The sequence below is a fragment of the Rosa rugosa genome, chromosome 4, assembly GCF_958449725.1.
Source record: "Rosa rugosa chromosome 4, drRosRugo1.1, whole genome shotgun sequence".
Classification (NCBI taxonomy): domain Eukaryota; kingdom Viridiplantae; phylum Streptophyta; class Magnoliopsida; order Rosales; family Rosaceae; genus Rosa; species Rosa rugosa.
In genome coordinates, this window is record NC_084823.1 from 40,778,204 (window position 1) to 40,804,104 (window position 25,901).

Sequence of the window (25,901 nt, forward strand, 5' to 3'; positions counted from 1 at the left end):
ATGCCGACGTCTTCTTACCAACTTTATTTGGCAGCTTGTTGGATTACGAATCTCCTTGGTCGGTATGATCATTTTCTTGTTTCATGGTGTACCGGAGAATTGGTAGCTCCATTAGGAAGTTATGTTCAGGCCTTTTGGTTTGACTCTTGTTATAAGTGACCCATTAGTGGCTCATGTTTGTATCGTTCATACCGCTTGTAATATCTTCCATATGAATGCACTCATTTGATAAAAAAAAAAATCTCTTAAATCTTATTACTTTTTCAACGTTCAACTTTCAATTTTCAACTTTCAACTATAATGTGTTGAACTTGGATTACTTAAGAGATTTTTCATTGTAATTTATTTTGTTTTTAAAAAAAAATTCATTGTAATTTATTTCCTCAATTTGTACACAAGGTCTAAAACTTACTTTCATAAATTCCCAAATACATGTATAATTTTGCGGAAAACCCCACTATATTAAGAACCCAAATGACAAAAAGGAAGATAAAGTTTATAAAAAGACCCAAGGTAATTTTGTGATATTCTTGTTCCAAACTAATATAATGAAGCAACTTCAGCAGCAACTCTCCACAAAGCATAGGGAGCGTCATCAATGGCGGGAGCCGCGGCAGCTTCACGCTGCATCTTCTGCCAGATCGCCGGAAAATCCTCCTCTACCCCTCTCCTCCACACGGTCAGCTCTCTCTCTCTCTCTCTACATTTTCTTGTCCTTCTACTTTGTTTGGTTGCTGAGAAAGTTGAACTCCCAAATGGGTTTTAGCCCTTGCCATTTTCTCAGCAACCATCTGTGAGTTTGGTTCTTGAATTGATCTTGAGGCCGTAATTGGTCATTGGGTTTTTCCTGCAGGATGAAAAGGTCGTTGCTTTTCAAGACATCAAACCCGCTGCTACAAGGTATTGAATGAATTCCCATTTTGATTCCATTCAACATGATCATTTTGATTGAATGAATAAAGTGAAAATCTTGCAGGCACTACTTGGTTATTCCTGTGGATCACATCCCAACTGTTAATGATCTTCAAAGGAGACCTGAAGACTACTCTTTGGGTAATCTAGATTTTGCTTAAAGATTATATGATACATGATTGAATCAAATGTGGCTTCTTTTTTGTCATCAGCAACTTCTTTCTTTTCACATTCTTATACCCATTATTTATTTTGTTCTGTTTAGCAAGTCACATGTTAGAAGTGGGGAAAACACTATTACAAAGAGATGCACCTCAATGCCATCAATACAGGTACATTATGCTCAATTACATTGATTTCGATAAGCTTTTCTATTGAATTGTTTGCACTAGCTGTGATTTGTTGTAAGTAATGCAATTGTTAGAGTTGTCAAGATACGGAGCTGTCCATATTAGCTACATGTACTTGGAATAAACTGAATTTTCTGCATCCTACAGTGGCATTTTCTTTTTCCAAACCGTGCTGGTTTTTAGGCATCAAACCATCCCTTACGTTTGGTTAACCTTTTTTCATGCGTACTCGGTACTAAAATAAGAGTTGGTGGTGAACACTAAACACTAGAGCCTGCCAAAATGAAAAAAAAAATGAAAGTTGTAAGACAGTTGATTAGTTTTGACGTTTACATCCACCTCTATCCATGCCTTCCTTCTTATAATAAGAGTGAGATAAATTGGTTGGTTGATGAAGCGACTGATTCCTACAATGAAGGACAAATCAAAACACTTAATTGATGTGGTGATTACGAGACTTAAGGATCAAGAAACAACCACTAACAGAAAGAAAATAGTGAAAATTTTGCAGAAACTTCCCGCTTCCAATTTGGTGTCCATGAACCCATTCTACATCACTCATGAAGAAATGAGCTGGTGAAGATTGAGAAGGTTCATAATTTCTGTAATTTTGGGTTGTATGGGCCAATTTGTCACTTTTCTTCGTCTTTGGCAGATGGTCTTTCTGTCAATGTTTTTAAGACTGCTTTTGTGAGGCTTAAAATGATTACAAACAAATTGGCCAAGAAAACAATATGATTAGGAAAAAAAATTGAATAAATGATCTTGAGTGCATGTCTCATAAAGCTAAACACAACTGGAGTCAAAATACTAATTAGTTGGTTTGACTGAAAGTTCCTGCAGATGATGGTTATTAAAGAAAAAAGTGTGATTCTTTGGTGTAATTTTAACTGAGAGTTTATTGTCCTTTCGACAGGTTTGGCTTTCATCAACCTCCATTTAACTCTGTTAACCATCTTCACCTCCATTGTTTTGCACTACCTTATACACCCAGGTTAGTAAATTTGGGTTTCATGGATACTATGCTCTAGTTTTCTTTTACCTCCAAATATTCATTGTTAATTGACATACCTTATCATATTCATAATTGAACAGATGGAAACATATAAAATATTTGTCTGTGGGATCATTTGGATTTATTGAAGCTGAAAAGTTGTTGGAGAAGATTAAGCCTCTGCCTTCACAACTGTGATTTGTGTTATAATTCGTGGTTGAACATGATACATCTGCTTTCCCTAATACGTGCGTAAACTTTGTAACCCAAGAAAAGTATAGACTGTTAAAGGTTTGTGCAGTTGTGCATAATTTATATATTTTGCATGTTCGGATTCTAATACCATATAGAGATTTACCTTCTCCATTGAGGCTTTTCTTTCAGTTTACGAGGTTTCGTGGAATTACTATACGTGGTGTACATTGCTATATTGCTAGTATAGAACACCCACACACACATCTTAACGGGAAATCATGAGGTAACCATACATTGTACATTTAATCCAAAAACATCACCGTCTGTGATTTAGCAGATAACCAACATGTCACAGGTTACCGGCCATGTATATTGGAAGAGTGTTTGTAACTATACCCAACAAAAATCTTTGTAGTTTGCACACCAAGCGGCGAGCGCTAACAAAATTTATCCAATTATTTCAATATTATCCTTTATTTGAAAAAAGAAAAAAAGAAATAGTTTGTTGCACTTCATCGCTGAATTTCATATTATGATAAACAAGAAACCAGATGAAGGTTTCCTGACTTCCTCATTCAAAATTCAGTTTCTACTCCTATTATTCTATATAATGAGAAGATTTGGTTGGGTATCTTCTCTCAGTAATAAGAATATAATCATAGATCATCATATATACATATTCCTCCCTGGTTCTTTGGAATGCATAAGCATCATTAAAACCTCTTGGAAATTAATTTTTGTTTTTATACTGGAAGAGAAAACAGATGGCTGGATGCACACTGCAGCTTCTTTTTTTTCAGTTATTATTAATTGTTTAATGGAAATGGCAAATCTGAAAATTTGACAAATGTTTGTTAGGGCTGAGTGTACTAAGATTTTTATATTGCCATATTGGAATGAGTCAAGACAATATCTATATGACAAACTTCGATGTCACAGTATGTGCATTGCACCTACTTATTGTTAACATGCATGACAATGAAAAACACAAAACTGTTAAAGAAGCACTCTGGGGTATTTTCCTTTTAAAAGAAAGGTAAGGATGAATTGTTACATTTATTGTACGTTTTGTGTTTTTTGGATAGCTCAAACCAAGTATCATTGAGCTCCTCGACTCATTTTTCACTCATCAAGCAAACTAATTTTATATGAGACATTGGAAGAAATTATTAATGTTAGTTACATTATGCTCAATCACATTGATTTCAATAAGCTTTCTATTGAGTTTGCATTAGCTGTGATTTGTTATAAGTTATGCAATTTGTTAGAGTTGTTAAGACATGAAGGCATGGAGCTGTCCATATTGATTACATGTATTTGTACTAAACTGCATTCTCAGCATGCTAAATTGGCATTTTTTTTATATCAAGTAGTTTTCAGGCATCAACCATCCCTTTATGTTTGGTTAACCATTTTTCATGCTTACTCTGTACTCGAGTAAGAGTTGGTGGTGAACACTAAACACTAGATTATTGTCTGCCAAATAAAAATATGGAAGTTGTAAAACAGGATGCTTACATTCACCTCTATCCATGCATCCCTTAACATACTAAGAGTAAGATAAATGGATCGGTTGATGGCTGCTTGTCTTAATTACTGTCGTTGTTATAACTGGATATGATTAAGATGAAGTTGAATTGTTGAGAAACATAATTGAGTTAATGATATTGGTAGGCTCACCGCTCACGTAAACAAGCTCCAACAACTTCACGGTCAACTTCCTGCGGTTGGGACTTTTCGCTTCCTTTGAGTCGGCTTGTCCGTTCTGTAGAGGTTTGTTTTCCCAAGGCGAGCTTTACTTTACGACGAGAGCGGCACGGAAGGGCTTTGGTCAATGGATGGATTTCATAGAAGGCCAGAAAGCCAAGAAAACAGTACAGCAGGCCCAAAAGTTACTCTCTCATACGTATTCAACACAGATTACTACTAGTCTTTTTATAAACTAATGTCATAGATTTTCTTCATGGATGCATCAGGCAATGGATTGTCAATCAATTGTTTCAAATCCTCGATTAAGAATAGCTGATTCACCAGTAAATTTAAGATTATCAATCTATACAGTATACACAGCTCAGTGTGGCATTTTGGTTAGCTTTTGCATCATGCATCTGATCGAATTTGTGGGATATCCCCGGATATGCAGAAAAAAAAGCGCCTTCAGAAATCAGAACCAATGAGCCCATCACCTTCAATTAATCTCTCTCACATGCATCTTGTGTAATTACAAAATTACAATTAAGCTAGCTAAGCTAACTAGCTAATATGAAATGAAAAGGACTAAAAGACTTGCTTATTTCATTCACTGAGAGCAGATCGATCGAACAACATGAACATATTGCAATTCATACTAAATACTTGTTCTATGCAATGTCCAAGTTTGATGATACTGGATTTTACGGTTTAAAACCTTTAGGTAAGGGAGCCAGTAAAGGAATTTGAATTCTGATCTTGAGTGCAGAGGTAAATATTTTCTACCACTTTTTTTTTTTGGCAAGAAAATATTTTCTATCACTTAACAATCTACTGATTTATTATAATAGTTTTGAAGCCCCATTTAGGAATTGAGAATTATATGGACTCCTTCAGAATTCAGAATACTTGATATTCAAACCCAACTGGATTTGGTTCACAGTTCTGTTTTTTGTATATATATGGATTTGGAACACGCACGTACTGACCATCGTATATTCGTATTGATCTTTAAATGATTAATTGTCGTCTAAGTAATGCCTAACCTAAATCAAATTTTCTCTTACTGTCGGACAAATTGGGTGGATATATGGCCCATCATTTTAAATTTTAAAATTTCCAGTCAAATTGAAAAAATCGTTAAAATACTAAATTACAACAAATTAATAGATGAACCACATCTAATACGCTATATTTCCAAAATTATGGCTAATTAATGACTACTCCAGGATTTAAAATAACATATACCATATATGGCTTGACATTTGATAATGATATATGCGTCTCCTGCATCCATGCACGGATCACTACTTGGATGCAATTACTTGATTTTTGATTGTCATCAATCAGGGTGTATAACTATGCATAATAAAGAGTATTTACGTATATGTTGTAACAAAGTCCAGTTTAAAAAGTTAGATTCGCGTGTACAGCTTATATAGTTCAATCTGGCTTCATGTTTATCACTTTATGGTCTTGACATGAACATCACCAGCTTCTCGATAAACTCTTCACAATTTGTGCATTATACACATCTTTAACATGACAGGCCAGGGAACAAATCACAATGATAAATTTTGTTTTTGTTGTTTAAAAGCAAAGTGAAGGATCGATAAATTGTTTCATCGACTCAAAATGATCAACAAACATTTAACTTCTTCACCAAATGTGATATTTTATATGAAATATTGAAAGAAACTAACAAATATTATACAATATTCGTGAAAGAATTATGTCGTCTTCATTGTTCATAACTCATAACTACATTTCTTAGGGTTGTGAGAGTTAAGTAGAAATATGTAAAACCTATTTACTATGGTTAATTACACGACTATGATCATTACTTCATTAGAAGAATTTCTTGGTGGCTTAAAGATGGCATGAACCCTGACTAATTTTAGGGTCATGTCTCTTTACTCATGAAAAACTTTCTTTCCATTTCAACCGATAAGAATTTTGTTTGAAAGAGAAAATATGTAACCAAGTACCGTGGGTTGCTATTGTTTTTTTTTTTTGAGGTTTGGACGTCAGTAGTAACCACACACACACCCTCATGCAGTGTATCCCAACATAGCCGGACTAATCACTGCACCGCAGACGCACGAACCTTTGGTGTTTAATCAACCTAGGTCCCTCAAATATGCTGGCCATGGGGTGGAGCTGGGATTCGAACACTAAACCTGAGGGTTCCAGACTAGACCGCTCGACCAACACACCACACCACGTGGTTGGGTTGCTATTGTTAAGAGTATAAAAGAGTCAAAGTTAAGAAAGTCAAGGTCATCAGCTAAGAAGTATAAATACGGATAATCACTTTTAATATAATCAGTTGCAACCACTGTACAATTACCGAAGAATTTCAATACCAGTTGCCTCTTACCTCTCTCTATGTTTCTTTGTCTTCAACCTCTAGTTAGGTTTTCAATTTTCGCGATTGTTGCTTTACCTTCAAGTTTTCATCATCATGACCTTGATTTTTAGCATTCATGAGTAAGATTATCACAAAAGATAATGTAAGAAGACTTCTCACAATTAGCTAAGCTAAATAGTGACATGAATAAGATGATCATCACAGCACCGACTTGACGAACTTCTCACGATACATGCATTGCTTACACACATATTTTTTTGATAAAATGGAAGCATACTAATAGTATGCCCCGGTTCATAGATCAAGAATAGTACAGAAGACTACTCCAATAATACATTTCTGCTCAGAGTAGTCTATGCCACATAAAAATACCTCGCCTTGCAGGCAATCGATTCTACCTAACCTTAAGACGCCGAGCACGCAATTGTGGTACGCTAAAGCTAAGCACTTCCACAAGACTCATAGAGACATTCTTATTACTAGCATAGACAATCAAAACTAGGATCACCTACTAAGCAACTATAAGTTCCTTCCCCTTAGACGGGTCAGAACCACTGACAACCTCAACTAAAGTGAATTCCGGCAAACCATTCACCATTTTTTCCGCTTTTCTTGGAGACTTACTCTTCTTTGATGGGGACTTTTTCATAGGAGAAACTTGAACAAGCTTGAGTTCCTTAGCTTTGTTTTTGGTACCTTTTGGCCTACCTCTCTTCTTGTAGACCTTCTCAGCCGGCTTGACATTGCACAACCACATGGTCATGGCATCCAGATTAGTTCTTCCAACTGCCAAACTCAATCGCAACTTCTTTGGAGAAGTCCCATCCCCATCCACACGCTTACGACGCATTCCACAACTAGGAGAATGCATGGCATGATTGGATGCATGTTCTGTCGAACTGTCTGCTCCAACTGTCCCCTTGCCTGAGCCATTAGACTTTGGCTCACTACCACCATCAAGCTCCGTCGCATTAGAATTTGTCTGCACCCCAGAGCTCCCCTTTCCACTGCCAACAGAAGGCCTCCGACGAATTTCTTTCCTCACCTTAGATTTAACATTCGGCATAAACCTCTCTAACCCAACCTGGGGGGTATTTTGTGCCCCAACAACCAAATTTGGCCCAGCCGGCTGTATCACACCCACCTGGTTCAAAGCACGCTCCAAATTTCGACGTGTTAAAGGAGTATCAGTTTGCAGCTCTACAAGCAAAGCAGATCCAGAACACGGCAAGCCAACATGGGTGACAAGTCCACAGTCTCTGCACCTGCCATACAAATTCTCGAAGAAGAATTCCAAATCCACCACAATACCATCATCTACGGTGAAGCTACGTCGAAAGATGATAGGCTGCAGCAGGTCCACCTCAACCCGAATCCGGATTCTGCCTGCATCAAACTCTGTGGTATCCTTTTGACCAAATCAACCTATGGCACTGCCTATCCTCCTAAGGCAGCGATCCGTGTGAAAATCCGGCGGTAATCCACGCACCTTGATCCAGAAAGCAAGTTTAGTAAGCGACACATCTTTGATTGCTCCAACTCCATCATATGGTGCCAAAACCACCGGGGCTCTGTCAAAACCCCACGGACCACCCCGGAGAATCCGGTTACGATCAGTTGGGTCCGACAATATATGTGAAGAGAAAACGATCATCATGCTCTTGGACGGTGTATCAACCATTCAGCCGCCATGCTCGCCGGAACATCTCCATAAAGGATCGCTTGTTGAAGGCTCTGGCTATCAGAAGTTTCCCCACAAGGTACGTCTATGATCGACGTAATCCTTCACCATGAGAAGGCCGCAGGTCGACCGGCCGGCGTGCATCCGCCAGTCCCAAGGATGCAGCCAGTCGCACTGCCATCTCGTCGACGTCCTCCATGCAAACAACCTTAAGGTTTTTTGTGAACTAGGGTTTTCCTCTCTCTCGCGTAGATGCGGCTAATTGCTTACACACGTATTGTTAGCATGACAGTAATAAATATATACCATTGGTACTCTTGGTTTAAAAGGAAAGGTTTCTTTTATCATATATCATTGGTATACTGAAAATCAAACGAGAAAAATCTTGCAAAGAAAAATTGTTTGAAATAGTTTACACACATTCTTGGTGAGCTCCAGTGTTGGTAGAGTATTGATTGGAAACTAAAACTAAAGTTAAGAGATGAAAAAAATCCAAGAGGAGAAGCTAAAAGACTATTATTGTTCTTGTATAATTGCATATCTCTGGATGATTACTGGATGGTGATCTCTGATGTACAACTACGGTATCATTTACTATGCTTAACAAATATGTTTTGCTTGCGTAGCTTGGTGATCAACAACCTTAATTCTTGGAATCATTCCAGTTTTGACAAGTAACATATCCGGTAAGTACCAAGAACTTGGACAAAGATTGGTTTAGTATGTTTTTCTGGTTTGGATATGATTTAGCTGGCTTAACAGGTAAAAATTAGTCTCACTTTTGTAAGTTCAATAAAAAAGAAGGGACAATTCTTAAGTTCACCCATAGGGTGAATGAGCATATTCACCCCTATTGTTGATTTACATACTTTTACTTGATATATTTATAAACCAACGGTCTATATCTCAAATTAGCCTTTAAAGATGATCTCTGTAAAAAATCGATCGAATCGAAAATCGTTTAATTATCTAATTGAATCAAACAGAACCATACATTTAACAACACTTACTACTATTATGATGAATCGTTCATGTATTTCATATAAATGAATAACTAAAAGGTCTTCAATTTGGTTGATTTTTTTATAGAGCTAATCCTTGTATTACGTTATACAACATGAATGGTTGGATTAGAAAATTATAAAGTTATTATGCGTTAATCGCAAGAGATGGTGAATATGCTTATTCACCCAAGGGGTGAACTTAAGAATTGTCCAAAAAGAAAACACAAGAACAGTTATAAGATTCAATAAAATAAAGGACAACAACAATTACTCAATCTGCTTACCATCTTATTAAGACATAATCAGCCAACAAATTTCTACAGTATATGTGCCGTGCAATCTTCAGTTAATTAATAATCAATGTAAACAAACTAATTAAGAAGTAAAGCGGTTTACAAATCTTAAAAAATTAAGCATGAATTATCGGTCATTTTCATAAACAAAATTTTTCTATCATAGATGTTCGTCATGGATATATATAAGTTGATAGTGCAATCTTCAGTTCACTCTGTTTGAGCCCAAAAGTATTTTTGGCAAGATCCTTTAGTGGATTTAGCGTAGCGGGCCGATACATGCGGCCCAAAAATAAGTCTAATTGGGTTTGGGTTACAGCTTCACCCATTCCAAGATCCATAAGGAAAACGAGCCCTTATTGGAGTCAAGTAGCAGAGATTGAATAGGAAATTTCAATTAATAATCCTTCTATGGCAAGTGTTCATACCTACATTAGCAAGCTAGTTCTCTACATCACCAAGTATAAGTAACACCCATTTTGGGACACCCACAAGCCATGGTGAGGCCCAACCGAGACATGCATCGTGAAGCCCTATGTTCAAGCTACGCTACGGTATCCGGAAGTCGCAAATCCGTCGCCGGGAAGCCACCTTTCCGGCCTCGTCAACATGCCCTCACAAATAGGCTTTCTAGACTAGAGAGATGGTGGTTGCTTGTCCCACATCGAAAATCATGTAAAGGAGATGGCTTCCTTCACCTATAAAAGGAATGCCTCCTCCCACTTAAACAACACTCCATTACATCTCTTGTAATCTTGTTAGGCCGCAAGGCTCGACCCACTAGTACACATTCAAGTGGACGTAGTCTCCCGCTGAGGCGGGAGGTGAACCACTATACATCTCGTGTCAATCTCTCTCTCTCTCTCTCTCTCTCTACTTATCGTTAATTAGATCCCCACGGATCCAAGCATTAACATTGGCGCCGTCTGTGGGAAGCCAACACAAAGGCTTCGTCACGTACCTTGAACTTTTGGTCCGCTAGCATGACCGGCGGAGACATTTTCCGCTAGCGGGTCCGGCGGTGACATTTTCCGCTAGCGGGTCCGGCGGTGACATCTTCCGCTAGCGTGTCTGGCGGTGACATCTTCCGCTAGCGAGTCCGCGGCGACATATTCCGCTAGAGTGTCCGGCGGCGATATTTTCCGCTAGCGAGTCCCGTGGCGACATTTTCCGCTAGCGAGTCCAGCGGCGACATCTTCCGCCAGCGTGTCCAGCGGCGACATATTCCGCTAAGCCAGTCCAGCGGCGACATTTTCCTCTAGCAGGACAGCGGCGACATTTTCCGCTAAGCGAGTCCGACGGCGACATCTTCCGCCAACATGTCCCGTGGCGATGTTTTCCGCTAAGCGAGTCCGGCGGCGACATCTTCCGCCAGCATGTCCAGCGGCGACATTTTCCGCTAGCGAGTCCGCGGCGACATATTCCTCCAGCGAGGCTAGCATGTCCGGCGGTGACATCTGCCGCTAAGCAAGTCCGGCGGCGACATCTTCCGCCAGAGTGTCAGCGGCGACATTCCTCCGGCGAGGCAAGCGAGTCCAGCGGCGACATTTTCCGCTAAGCAAGTCCGGCGGCGACATCTTACGCCAGCATGTCCAGCGGCGACATTTTCCGCTAGCGGGTCCAGCGACGACATCTTCCGCTAGCGAGTCCGCGGCGACATATTCCTCCAGCATGTCCGGCGTTAACATCTTCCGCTAAGCAGGTCCGGTGGCGACATCTTCCGCCAGCGTGTCCGCGGCGGCATATTCCTCCAGCGAGGCAAGCGAGTCCAGCGGCGACATTTTCCGCTAAGCGAGTCCGGCGGCGACATCTTCCGCCAGCATGTCCAGCGGCGACATTTTCCGCTAGCAGGATGGCGGCGACATTTTCCGCTAGCGAGTCCGCGGCGACATATTCCTCCAGTGAGGCTAGCATGTCCGGCGGTGACATCTTCCGCCAGCGTGTCCGCGACGACATTTTCCGCTAGCAGGTCCAGCGGCCACATTTTCCGATAGCAAGTCCGGCGGCGACATATTCCTCGGCTAGCGAGGCTAGGACAACTCCAACATAATTTGGGCACTTAATCAATTCCAACTCCAACTCGCTCCAAATTGGCATAAGATAAGTAACTTCATCTTATCTCTTACGCTCTTGCATAAGATAAGTAACTTCATCTTATCTCTTACGCTCTTGCAATTTGAGCTATACATGTCTCTATAACCCTTAAGCATGCCTACAACATGTTATTAGCAACTTTTCTACAAGTACATGCTACACACATACATGCTTAAATTCACTTTCATGTGACATTCATCTAGAACCTTGTGACACTTATAGCTCAATTAAACATGCTCGGATAGACGCTTGCGAAACGGTTACGACTCGCTTGGGTATCAAAGCATGGCCGCGACTCGCTTGGGCAACGCCCCGCACGCTCATACAGCGCCTACACCCAACTTGCTCGAACACCTAACTCGCTCCATTTATCCAACATGCTTTAGTTACGCTCTCGGCTCACAATGCTTCATACATATGGTCTAGCCTCCGGGCACCACACTTTTTCACGTTTTCTTACATATGGTCTAGCCTCCGGGCTCCACGAGTCTATGGTCTACGACCTACCGCCATGCGGCAGGGCGACGCCCCATTATCTCATGTACTTCATACATTAGTGCACCTCCGATGTAACTACATATACGAATTTTTGTCTTTTGTGATACAGGATAGCGAGTCCCTTCTTGCTTGCGGAGCTCGGGGACTTGTAGGGGCCGTGCGCCTCTCGGATATTACTTATGCTTGATGACTTCATGATTTGAACTCCCCAACCAAGAAGCTACTCTTACTCGGGGACTTCGGGGACTTGTTCATACCTACATTAGCAAGCTAGTTCTCTACATCACCAAGCATAAGTAACACCCATTTTGGGACACCCACAAGCCATGGTGAGGCCCAACCGAGACATGCATCGTGAAGCCCTATGTTCAAGCTACGCTACGGTATCCGGAAGTCGCAAATCCGTCGCCGGGAAGCCACCTTTCCGGCCTCGTCAACATGCCCTCACAAATAGGCTTTCTAGACTAGAGATGGTGGTTGCTTGTCCCACATCGAAAATCATGTAAAGGAGATGGCTTCCTTCACCTATAAAAGGAATGCCTCCTCCCACTTAAACAACACTCCATTACATCTCTTGTAATCTTGTTAGGCCGCAAGGCTCGACACACTAGTACACATTCAAGTGGACGTAGTCTCCCGCTAAGGCGGGAGGTGAACCACTATACATCTCGTGTCAATCTCTCTCTCTCTCTCTCTCTCTCTCTCTCTCTCTCTCTCTCTCTCTCTCTCTCTCTCTCTCTCTCTCTCTCTCTCTCTCTCTCTCTCTCTTTACTTATCATTAATTAGATCCCCACGGATCCAAGCATTAACAGCAAGGAATGGTCGAAACCCTAGGTATAAATACCAGGTTTCAAGGACGAATTAAAAACCTCTCTTAAATCAATTAATCTCTACGATTATCAAGCCTCCCCGGAGCAAACCTTCAACCTAGTTGAAAACCCGGCGACCATACTTCCAGTCCTAGTCTCGCCAGGAGCCGACTGCCAGTATTACTGCCACCGATACTACCAGCGAAGCAAGGGTAACGCCCTCGCAACCCAGCGAAGCTAAAGATACGCTTTAGCAAACCCTGTGCTTTCTCCATACTTCCCAGTGATTGCTCTGCTCAACCTACAACGTTGAGTATCGATTCGGTGACGCGAAGATTTCACAACCAAAGCCCTTATCCGTAAGGCAAGAAGTCCTTTTTCGGAAGGCATAGAGAAGAACTTTGTGACGAGGTTGTTGCTCTCCTCGTCCACATTGTTTGATTCAGAAGTCAGGTCAAGGGACTCCCCGACGAATGCACCCCACGGTGCTGGCACGCCTGCGCACACGCTCAAAAGAGACAGTTTGTACGCCAACTGGTTTTGGAGCCAAACACACTCAATTCAATGAATGTAAACAAACTAATTAAGAAGTAAATTGGTTTACAAATCTTAAAAAATTAAGCATGAATTATTGGTCATTTTCATAAACAAAAATTTTCCGTCATAGATGTTCGTCGTGGATATATATATATATATATATATATATATATATACACACACACACACACATGCCTTCTTTGCTCAGGATATCCTTAACTTAGCTTACGGTACAAATTTTCATATTTTGACAACTTTTCGATCACATATTCACATTTTAACCGTTCAGTTTTTAGGTCCTAATATATAGATCATATTTGCAAATTTTCAGCCAAATTGATGATCGTTAAGGCATCCAAAACTGCAATTTACACGAACGGTTCATTCGTGTAAATTGCAGTTTTGGATGCCTTAATGATCATCAATTTGGCTGAAAATTTACAGATATGATCTATATATTAGGACCTAAAAACTGAACAGTTAAGATGTGAATATGTGATCGAAAAGTTGTCAAAATATGGAAATCCGTACTGTAAGCTAAGTTAAGGACCTCCTTAACATAGAAGGATATATATATATATGCAATGCCTTACCCAAAAAGAAAAAAATCAATTGCTTCAATTCATTAAAACTAGCAGATTCACCTTCATAATTTCTAATCCATGTAAGGATCTATATATTGGGCAAGAAGCATGGATCAGGTCATCTAAAACCAAACAAATTAATACAAAATTTAAATCAAGTGCAAAACGTACATGAGTACTTACTCGATCACTTGTAATTAATTGGGATTCAGAAGATGGCCAAAGTGGCTCCTTATGCTTTTATAGATTTTACTGTTGGGAATTGTTATTTATGAGCAACAGAAAAGGCTAATGTATACAGCTAGCTCAGTGTGGCATTTGGCTTTTGCGTCATACATGTGATGGAGTTAATTTGTAGGATATCCCCGGCCTATAGCATATATAGCCTATATATGCAGTAAGGGCCTTCAGAAATCGCAACCCATGACTTTCAATTGATCTGTACTCACATGAGTCCTGTGTAATTACAAATATAAGCTGCCTAGCTGATCTGAAATTATAAGGACAAAATTGTTTGCTTCTTTTACTCACTAAGAGCAACTCCAACAGATTTCTTATATTTTGATTTTTCTCTATTTTAAGAAAAAATAAGCCTCTTTTGCTCTAACAGATTCCCTATAACTATCTCTATTTTAGGGAAAGTGAGGAAAGAGAAAACCAAATTCTCTATATTTACAGGAAACTCTAAAATTTTAAGGAAGAATATGGAGATTTTAGAGATTGTTGTAAAATAAGAAATCTGTTGGAGTTGGAAAAGAAAAATAGGCTAAACCTTTGACTTTTGTTTCCCTGTAATTTCTGTAATACAGAAATTATAGGGAAGCTGTTGGAGTTGCTCTAAGAGCAGAACAACATGAACATATTGCAATTCTTACGAACTTTTACTCGTCTTAATCATGTCCAATTTTGATGATACTGGATTTTACGGTTCTACTAATTAGTCCAAACGTTCAGTGGAGATAAATATCTTCTACCACTTAACAAATTAACAATATCTTCTATATATACGGGGAAAATCCCACAACGCGCAGGGTTGATTATGATAATTAATATGTTGAAGGCATGCTCTCTCATAGTTTCAACTCTATGCGACTATGCCTTTTAGTATTTAAGAAAGATGGACTCCCAGGTTTCAGAATACTCGTTGAAACCCAGCTAGATTTGGTCCTTGTTGGTGCAGAAAAATTCCGTAGAGGAGTTTGACTCACCAATGAATGCGGACTGGAGCGGGAGCTGACCGGGAACAATCGAGAAGCTTCCCTCGAGCGTTGACTGGAGTTTGACCGTCGGCTCGAGGAGAAGGGGGGGTACCTGCAGAAAACTCTCCGATGCCTAAGTCAGTATGTTTCTTAGTAATGGAGCAGAGAGAATTGGAATTTGATGCATTACCTTGACGTCGAGCAGCCTATTTATAGGTGTACCTCAGCGTGGACTGCAAGTAAACTTGCACAGCAAGCCGTAGTGACTTGAGCGGCACGCCACCATTAAGGCCGTATTTACTCTTGCAATAACCGTCACTTATTGGCGGCCATGATTGCCATACTGAATGTCACATTTATCGTTGCATTTACAGCTACATTAACCGTTGCATTTACTGTTGTCATTACTTCTCTTTAATTGCCTTGATTGCAGGGTCAAATTTATTGACCACCCCCACAATGCCCCTAAATTTTCTCCTTGGGAATTCATCCCAAGAGAAAATTTCCAAAGCTCAAATTTCTCTATGGGCTCCACATCTTTATACTTCTCTTTGGGCATTCTTCTTTGAATTTCATCTAGGCCTTCCTCGTGTTGAAGATGTAGAGGCCCGTATAAGAAGATCCTCGTTCCTTGTTTAGAGTCAGCATCTCATCTCGTCGACGACGCCGACGCCGACGTGCACAAATTAAGACTCAAATCTGCCTTTGTCTTGCAGCCATTCTAGTGTAAAGTCTCCGCGTCGCGGACTTGTCTGCTTGTGGAGTCTCCGGTGCCTCGCCCTCAGCGTCGAAGCCTAGTTTCTAGTCTCGCCTGTGTTCGGTGCCCCCACTGAGCTACCTCGTTCCTAAGTCGTGCCCCCAGCGCAGTTCAAACCAGACTCCGAGCCTAAGGTACTCTGCTGTGAAACTCTTCCTCTTTTCCCTTCTTATCCCTTCTTAGTCACCTAACATTCGGTGACGTCTCCTTCACAATGACCACGACGTCGGCGTAGGCGTCGATGACGTCTTCTTTAATGTCTGCAGTGTCAACCTCGACGGTGGTGACTTTTTCTCAATAACCTCGGCACCAGCCTCTACGTCGGTGACGTCCTTCTCAATAACTACGATGCCAGCCTCGACGTCGATGATCTCGCACTCAATAACCTCAGCGCTAACCTCCACGTCGGTGTCAACCTCGACGTCGGCGCCAACCTTAACGTCGGCGCCAACCTCGACGTCGATAACTTGTTTTGCAACAACCTCAGTATCGACCTCGACGTTGGAGTCTCGTCGTGGGCCCTTGGCGTCAACCTCGACGTCGGCATAGGCATTTTTCTCAATAACTTTTCACCTTGGCGTCGACGTCAAGCATTTTTCTCAATAACTTCACCTTAGCGCTGACCTCGACGAGGGTGCCCCGAAATCGGCGTCTATTTCGACGAGGGTGCCTCGAAATCGGCGTCTATTTCGACGAGGGTGCCTCGAAATCAAAGTCTATTTCGACGAGGGTGCCTCGAAATCAAAGTCTATTTCGACGAGGGTGCCTCGAAATCGGCGTCTATTTCGACGAGGGTGCCACGTCGTTGGCGTAGGCATCCATTTCGACAAGGGTGCCACATCGTCGGCAATCGGATTTCGACGAGGGTGCCTCGACGAGGGTGCCACGTCGTCGGCGTAGGCATCCATTTCGACAAGGGTGCCACATCGTCGGCAATCGGATTTCGACGAGGGTGCCACGTCGTCGGCGTAGGAATCCATTTCGACAAGGGTGCCACGCCGTCGGCTCTCCTATGTGCCTCCTTGTATTCCATTCCCTTAGTTGCCCCTTGTTTTTCTTGTCTGTGCTCGCAGACGCTCAGAAAGAAAAACAAAACGAGAGTAAAATATTCGAGGCATGGAGCTGTGCAAAACAATAGAAGAAGGGAAACCAAACAGTGATGGCGAGTCTATCCGCCACGCAATGGTTACACACCCTATATCCTGCATGATTAAAATTCGTCACGCCATCCCACCCCCGCCCTCGGCGAGGGGCGAGGCACGCCATCCCACCCCCGCCTGTAGCGAGGGTGTGGTCCATCATCCCACCCCCCGCCCTCGGCGAGGGGTGAGCCACGCCATCCCACCCCCGCCTGCAGCGAGGGTGTGGTCCATCATCCCACCCCCGCCCTCGGCGAGGGGCGAGGCACGCTATCCCACCCCCGCCTGTAGCGAGGGTGTGGTCCATCATCCCACCCCCGCCCTCGGCGAGGGGCGAGGCACGCCATCCCACCCCCGCCTGCAGCGAGGGTGTGGTCCATCATCCCACCCCCGCCCACGACGAGGGGTGAGGCATGCCATCCTACTCGAAGCATTAAGGTAACTGTCCTACTCGAGGAACAAGTGTCGAACCATTAAGGCAACTGTCCTGCTCGAGGAACCAGCTCCTGCGAATCAAATCAACTATCCTACTCGAGGAACCAGTTCCGAACCTTTTAGGCAACTTTCCTGCTCGAGGAACCAGCTCCTACGAATCAAATCAACTATCCTACTCGAGGAACCAGTTCCGAACCATTTAGGCAACTGTCCTGCTCGAGGAACCAGCTCCTACGAATCAAAACAACTGACCTACTCGAGGAACCAGTTTTTACAAATTGAATGCAACTGTCCTACTCGAGGAACCAGTCATACATATTAATAGGATTGTCCTACTCGAGGAACCAGTCCCAGTGATATTATTCACGCGAGAAATACAAAATACATAATTTCAATAGTCTCTCGAATGAGATATCAACACTAATAAAAAATCACTTAAACTCTTTTATTTTTCTTACCTGAGTTTTACGAGTTGTGCCATCTGTTGATCAAAACGAAGTCACCATATTATCGTACCTTCTCCATTACTTGAGATGAATTTCGGCGCGTGGACTTTTCCATCAACCCTCTGATTGCCTTAATTTATATCATTTTATACTGAAGGAGTTTACCAGCCTTCATTGCTGTAACGATTGCTGTTCGCACTCCCTGACACTTATATATTCGGTGCCCCCTTGTCTCGTGGAGCGGGCAATATCGACTTCTTTCAACCTCGTCATTAGCCTCCAGTTGGGGGGGCGGCTTTTCAAATATTCCTTCATGACCGTGTCTTTTGTATATGGTCACGAGGTGAATCGTAAACCATTCTTCAAGGGGATAATCTTGAGGCTTCCCTCCTTTATCACTCTGAATGTCATTCTTTGTGTTATTCCATTCAACTTCTCTCGAGGTGACAACGACAGTGAGTTGGGCTTCGCGTGCTTCTTTGGCTTTTTCAATTCTGATCTCCCCCTGAACCCTTGTAATGATGTCGTCCATGTCCCTTGGCGGATCAGGCAGCAAACTTTCGCATAATGGCGTCCCCAAAAGCAATCCTTCTCGGAAGGCCATCGCGGCGAATTGGGGATCACAATTAACATGGCACATTTCAGCTGTAAACCTTTCAAAAAATTTCCCTACCTTTTCTCCCGGCTTCTGCTTGGTACTGAACAGAGTCGCCATATCCTTCTTTTGCTTGCGATTGCAGAAGTATTGTGAAATGAAAGCGCGGCTCAATGTGTCGAAATCCGATATGGAATGCGGCTTGAGATCCTGAAACCATGTCGACGCTGGCCCCGTGAGACTGGAAGGGAAAATCTTGCACATTAATTTCTCGTCGGTTGTCTCGATGGACATTTGTTGTTTGTACCCCTTGATATGGTCCACCAGGTCGGTCGTTCCGTCGTATTTGTGGAATACCGGCGTGGTAAACCGGCGGGGTTTTGCCGCATTTAGAATGTTGTCGGTAAACGGAGACTTACCGACGTCCCTTGCGATTTCCGCCGCTAGCTCTCGTGGGCCGGCACGCTTGCATGCATCAATCATTTTTTCCATCTTCTCACGCCACGATTCGTTGCGCGCCCTTTTGGATTGTCCTAATCCGGCTCCGCCATTTTGCCCCCCATTAGACGTGCCCCCCACCCCTCGACGAGGGGTCCACCAGAGATTCCCCCGATAACGCCGCTGGCGCCTGCGTTCGCTGCTACGTTGTTGGTTTGGTGGAGATCGCCGATGGCGTCGTTGTCTGACGAATCACTGTCAAGTTGTAGGAACCTTTCAAATTTTCGTCGACGACGGGCCTCGCGGTCCCGCTTTTCCTTCCGAAATTGCTCGAGTTCCTGCCTCAGCCTCTGCGTCTCGTCAGCTGGAGGCAAGTTCAGGTCACCAATGGGGCTCGGGATGGACTCATTCGGCGGCTGGTAGGGAGGAATTTCATCACTACCAGTCCTCAGTGACAGAAATGGAATCCCGTCGGGGGCAGCTCCCGCCATCACTTTTTAGGGAAAAGTGTTTCCCACAGACGGCGCCACTGGTTGGAGGTGAAAAGTGTTTCCCGTAGAGGAGTTTGACTCACCAATGAATGTGGACTGGAGCGGGAGCTGACTGGGAACAATCGAGAAGCTTCCCTCGAGCGTTGACTGGAGTTTGACCGTCGGCTCGAGGAGAAGGAGGGGTGCCTGCAGAAAACTCTCCGATGCCTAAGTCAGTATGTTTCTTAGTAATGGAGCAGAGAGAATTGGAATTTGATGCATTACCTTGACGTCGAGCAGCCTATTTATAGGTGTACCTCGGCGTGGGCTGCAAGTAAACTTGCACAGCAAGCCGTAGTGACTTGAGCGGCACGCCACCATTAAGGCCGTATTTACTCCTGCAATAACCGTCACTTATTGGCGGCCATGATTGCCATACTGAATGTCACATTTATCGTTGCATTTACAGCTACATTAACCGTTGCATTTACTGTTGTCATTACTTCTCTTTAATTGCCTTGATTGCAGGGTCAAATTTATTGACCACCCCCACAGTCCACATCTCTATAATATATATACGTGAACTACAACATTGTTTAATTAACAAGACTAATTAATCAGCAAAAAATGTGGTCAGTGTCAATGACATGTCCTGCACGTACTGACCATCATTACTGATCTTTGAATGATTAATTGTCGTCAAAGTATGCCCAACATATATATATATATATATATATATATATATATATATATATATATGGGGAAGTCTAACGTGCGTTGATATTTGTTATACATCAATTTTTCAATAAATATATATTAAATTAAATTAATTAGTTGGTGAAATCTGTTGTACAGGTCAACAGGTTATCTACTTATAATTTGACATGTGTACTAAAAAAAAAAAATTACCATACTAAGTAATCATTTATTGTTTTATATGTAAATCGTTCAAAAACTTATAATGAAGATCGTAAATGTAGTAATTATTTTGATTACAACTATAATTATCACTAAATACGTCTAATGTGGTTGTTTGTTGTAAAATGTCTCATCAGATTCTTCTCGAGGCAACTACACGAGACTAATTAACTAGCTATAATCCGAATAGGGCATACCAACCCACTAACTAATCATATACTCATTCATCAGATTCTTCACTTACATATTTAAAACAAGTTAGAGACCTCCAATATGCTTTGTTAAAGGTTGTCTGCACAGATTTGTATATCTATTCAAACGGCGCCATAAAATGTCATAGTTAATTAGCATAAACCATATCATTGGAAGCATGTTAGTTTTGGACGACAATTTATGATGTTTTTCTTTTTCTTTCTGCATATTTATATTGTCACTGTCTGGTGTGCATGCATTAGGTGTAGCTATAGCTAGCTAGCTGGCTTACAGCAAGAAGCTTTGAAATCATGAAAATGACCCCAGTAGGAGGAGAAGCTAAGCAAGATAGGACTCCCATGACCATTGATTGTGCTGGCTCTTTTCTGGAATTAGGTATACGAAATGCATGGTATCCATGATTTGAAAACCAAAACGGTATCTACTCAAAAAATCCAATAGCATATGGGGTAGGGCTGAATCGGCTGATAGCAATGGAGAAGACGTCTCTTTCACATGCATGCATGTATTGCTGTAAATATATATACACGCACGTACATAATATGGTAATGGTACAAGCATGCGTCTCCATCATGCATGCTTGTTAGTTGTTACGTGTGTATGAACAACTCCTCCTTTTGTGTACGTACTCCTTTCGTAATCGCCAGGGGTGAGAAAAAACCAAGGGAATCAGTTAGCTGCAACTATCTGTTTTGGTTTCAAAAAGCTTTTGGTTTTGGTTTCTGGCCAAAATCCCGAGTTTGATTGGTGGCCATGCATGGGCATTTGGGCGGTGCTGGTTCACGGGAATGAAGCTAAAAAAGCTAGTGGGAAGTGGGAGACGCTGAGCAACCTAGCTATTTCTGGTACTACTGCCAAAAGGCACAAGGCTTTTCAAGCCACCTAATCATATGCCACGGCCGGCCACACGTCTTCATTTCTGTTTTGTTCCATCTTTTGCATAAAGTATTTGTCTGTAAACTAGGCTAATTTGCTGATTTTTGATGACCGATGCTGAGTTTTCAAATATATTCACCGAACGCGCGATATGATCATATCCAATCTCGTACATATAGCCTATCAGGCTGTGGCACATGTTTGAACAAATCAGTTAAATTGATATACTGATACATTACTGCAGGTAGTTATGTAGTATGTCAAACTTTATAAATTTGAATTGATTTTCTTATATTTAAGATAATTTGAGACACTAGTTGTAACATTGAAAATTTTATCATGTCATAGAAGAGCTCTTTTTGTAACGGCATCAGACATAGAATAAAAATCATATACAAACTTCACTTAATCTGTTCAATAATCAATCATACAAGTTGCGTGCTTAACAGAAAAATGTCATGAACAATGGTGGAGCTAAGATATAACTCTTTGCCTCTTTGGTTTTCTCAAATTCTCCAAAACCTCTTACATTTTTACCAATTTAAGATAGACACATGGGCGTAGGGAAGGTACGTCTTTGGGTGATTTGACCGGTTTCACATCAAATTCCCTAGTTCTTCCTTGGAGTTTTGAGATTCACAAACCCTGAAACCAAAGGCATTTGCGACATCATCTTCATAACTCAGAGTTACTTGCGTCCAAGAGCATAATGGCTTCCATCTCCGTCCACCATTGTTTTTGGTTTCTTCTCTATTGTAAACTTTTTATTATGAATTACTTTGTGATTTCAAAAACCATGTCGAACTAACTCTTTTGTAGCTCCGGTTATATGAAAGTCAGGCTAATGTTTTCTTAAGTTGATTTACTATTTTCCGTGAATGATTGATTGATACCTTTTATTTGTGTATGTTTTATGGTTGCAAACGTAAAGTATATGCATGTAACTGAAGCTAGGATTAAGATAACAACTAACCTAATCGTTTTGTGATCTTAATTTGTGAGTAGCAACTACGTACCATAGGACAATAGTAAAATCAATCAACTTAGGCTAAGAATAGATGGCGTTTCCATACTAGTATTGGTCTAATTAATGGTCAAACTTTCTGTTGTGCGTAATGATCTTGACGTGTTTGAACAACTTTGCGTTTCTTGTATGTTTCTTAATTGCATGTTTAGAATGGTTTTTACTCAGTGCGTTTCACTTAGGGTATTAACAATTTAACAAAAGTAATAAGGTTTAATTGTGCGTTCATGAGTTCTTGACCATTGTCATTCACCATTTAGTAAAGAACTTGAGAAGTTTAACTGATTTACATGTAACCAGTGGTAGAGAAGCATGTCCCTAGCTGCCTTCATCTTATTGATTTAAAACCCCAATTTCTCCAAAGTTTTCTAGCTATTTTATTTAGTTTTCAAAAATCTTCAAAAATCCCAATTTCATTATTTGCATTTTTGTTCTCTCTTACTTTTGTTTTGTGTGTCTGCGCTAGTTTACGACCCTTCTAATCTTTGGCATGCATTAAACGATCATTGCTTACTCTATATACACTACGGTCTGAGAATCTATTACAGGGTTAAGTTAAGTGCTATTTTGAGCATGTCACCAATCTTGACAAGTCCCAGCCCGAATTTCACTCTAAAATTTGAGGTGGCCCTATGAGGCCCACCTTAGGAATAACTCTACAGAAAATTCAGCAAAATCACCCCTAAAAATAGACTACCCATAACCTATAGAAACACATTCACACTTCCAAAGAATCATCCTTATTCTTCTGGAGCCACCCTGCTCCCCAAATCACAACAACTCCACAATAAACAACTGAAATCCGACAATACAACATAATCCAAATACACAAGTATAACCCCCAAACTTTATAACATTTGTCCCACAGGTTATCAGAGCAATCCAAAAGAGAAAAGAAATCAAGATACAAGTAGGTTCAATAAATAACCTACAATAAGGAATACAACAGCAACATATGTGTGCTATGCCTTGAATCCTATTATGCCGATCCAGCTACTTTGCAAACTGGGCATTTGAAACAGAATGGCCTAGGGAAAAGTAGATAAAAACGTTAGCGTTAGAGGACAAAAATAAGTAATTGAAAAGAACATGGATTTTATATTTTCCCACGTTTATTCCTTAAAAAAAAAAAAAAAAAAACCAATGCATGCAACATTTATAAAACACATTTCTTTAAGCTCTAAAACTTGTGAAAATATACCAGCCCCGCTGGTTAAGAGACATCAGACTAGCCCCGCTAGAGTATGGGGAAGGAGTTATCACCATACAAGTAAGGGAGCCTCCCAGGTTCTGCTCAACTCAGCCGCAAACACATAGTAAGCAGAGATGAGTACTAATAGGCTAGCTAGTGATAAAATATAACGACCCAGGTATGGTGGGTTAAAAACCATACGAAAACCGAAAACTAATAAGACTTTCCCAAAATTTCGCAAATGAAAACACGAGTACGTACAGTTCCCAACCATACTCAGTAAATCTCATGATAATTCAAATAAATCAACGACGTGTCCCACACGCCAAAAGAATATTCTCAAATCCAACAACAAATAAGTGAGAATTAATAGATGAGTATAATTCCCTCGAAAATCCCATTTCGAAAACCTTTCATAAATCTCAAAATCGACGAATGAAAATATAATATGCAATTCCGGAAATCACCTCGGAAAATAATTCGTCGAAAATCAACATAAATCATAAATCAAAATCCAAGCATAACAAACTCATATCCGAAATCAATTTATAATCCGAGATCAAGATATATGCTCGATAATTAAAACGATAAATGAATAAATCAATAATTCGGAAAAATATTTGCATGCATCATTTAAATCAAAGGTCCACTCATAGTATAAAACTAAAGTGACCAAGTGTATGGATCCTCGTTGAGCGATGGGTCGGTACCTCGCCCTGTACAAAATTATATTCTGTAAACGACAATTCGACAAATAAATATGATTCTAAAACGAAACCCGAAAACCCCTCGTAAACCAATATCTCTATTTCTTTCTGGATTCAACCTAAACTTCACCATTAATATCAATCCGTCGATCGATTACAGTATTCCATAGTGGAAATAAGGGAACCCGAAGGTCGGATTCCCATAAATCGACATCCGAAACTCCAAACTTCGGAAATTCACAATCGATAACAAACTTCTCCAATTTCCACCAAAATTACATTTACAGATTCTACAACTCACAAGTAATTTATCTAGCCAAAATCCTGCCCTACACGCCTCCACGCGCCGCTGGCCAACTTCACCTCCGATCACCAAATTTCAGAAACACCATCCTCTCAACAAGCCCAACACTTTTCTCAACTACCACCAAGTTAGAAAGTTCCTATAATTGCCAGAAATCAATGCAAACAGTAAATACCCGATTTGCTACAGTGAAGAAAATTCAAATCTTCGATTCTTCCTCCACGCTTTGAATCGCTTCAAGAGGTTTGGGGATCTTCAAGTGCGTCTCAAGGCGCTTCTATGAACACTGGTTTCGTCGCCGGAGGTGGCCGGATATGGGAGAAATCGACGTTGACCCAAACTGCTACAGTAAACTTCTCGGCCTTGGTTCACTGTTTTCCAACCAAAACTCCATGAGCTACCACAGCAGGCGTGTCCAGGAGGAGGAGTCGCGTCTAACAAGCCCGGTGGCACGCCGTCAGGTGGCCGGAGGGCAGAGATACGGCGAAGAAACGGAGAGTGCAAAGGAGAGAGAGAGAGAGAGCGCGGCGGAGGGAAGGGAGAGAGAGAGAGAGAGAGAGAGAGAGAAAATAAAGAGTTATCGAGGGGGGTAGATTTCCGGATTTAGAAACCTACCACAGTGATTTTCCTTTTTATACAAAATTACCCAAAATAGTAACTTTCATTTTTCACTAATAACTTTCGCATACGAACTCCGATTTGAACGTACCATGTGTCCACAGACTCAGTTTAACATCCTCTACGACTTTCATGAAGAAAATTTTCTCAAAAACTGATCTGAACAAAAAGTCAACTTTTAGGGCCATTAAAAGTATCAAAACAAAGTAAAAGGTGAAAGTAATTGTCGTTTATTGTCCAAATGACTAGTAAACAGGTAACTTGAGATACGAGATGTAACAAATCTGTTCAACATGAACCGTTCATGTTCATAATGGTAAATCATGATTATGAATACCCAAACGATCATCAATTTGGTTGAAAATTTGCATAATTGATCTACTCATAGAAAACTAAAAACTGAACGATGGAGATGTCAATATGTGATTGAAAAGTGGATCCTACAAGGGATCCCTTAAAATGTCAAAAAAAAAAAAGAAGAGAGAGCCCTCACTATAACGGCCCTAATTATATATGTAATCATATATTTAGTAGTATCGTTGTATTTCAAGAAATTTTA

General features: G+C 41.1%; 1 protein-coding gene across 1 annotated transcript; it reads left to right on the forward strand.

The window, feature by feature from the left end:
- The first annotated feature begins 522 nt into the window (after positions 1-522).
- On the forward strand, positions 523-2,644 carry LOC133745578 (bifunctional adenosine 5'-phosphosulfate phosphorylase/adenylylsulfatase HINT4). Its single transcript, XM_062173673.1, has 6 exons — positions 523-679; positions 854-900; positions 977-1,053; positions 1,178-1,244; positions 2,179-2,256; positions 2,358-2,644. The coding sequence occupies exons 1-6, from the start codon at positions 599-601 to the stop codon at positions 2,452-2,454; spliced, it is 447 nt and encodes a 148-aa protein (XP_062029657.1). The 5' UTR covers positions 523-598; the 3' UTR covers positions 2,455-2,644.
- Positions 2,645-25,901: the final 23,257 nt, after the last annotated feature.

Bases quoted from the DNA above. Each gene is read 5' to 3' on its own strand.
- LOC133745578 (XM_062173673.1), top strand. From the start codon at position 599: ATGGCGGGAGCCGCGGCAGCTTCACGCTGCATCTTCTGCCAGATCGCC. The intron at 901-976 runs GTATTGAATGAA...AAAATCTTGCAG, and splicing joins ATCAAACCCGCTGCTACAAG to GCACTACTTGGTTATTCCTG. The intron at 1,054-1,177 runs GTAATCTAGATT...TGTTCTGTTTAG, and splicing joins ACCTGAAGACTACTCTTTGG to CAAGTCACATGTTAGAAGTG.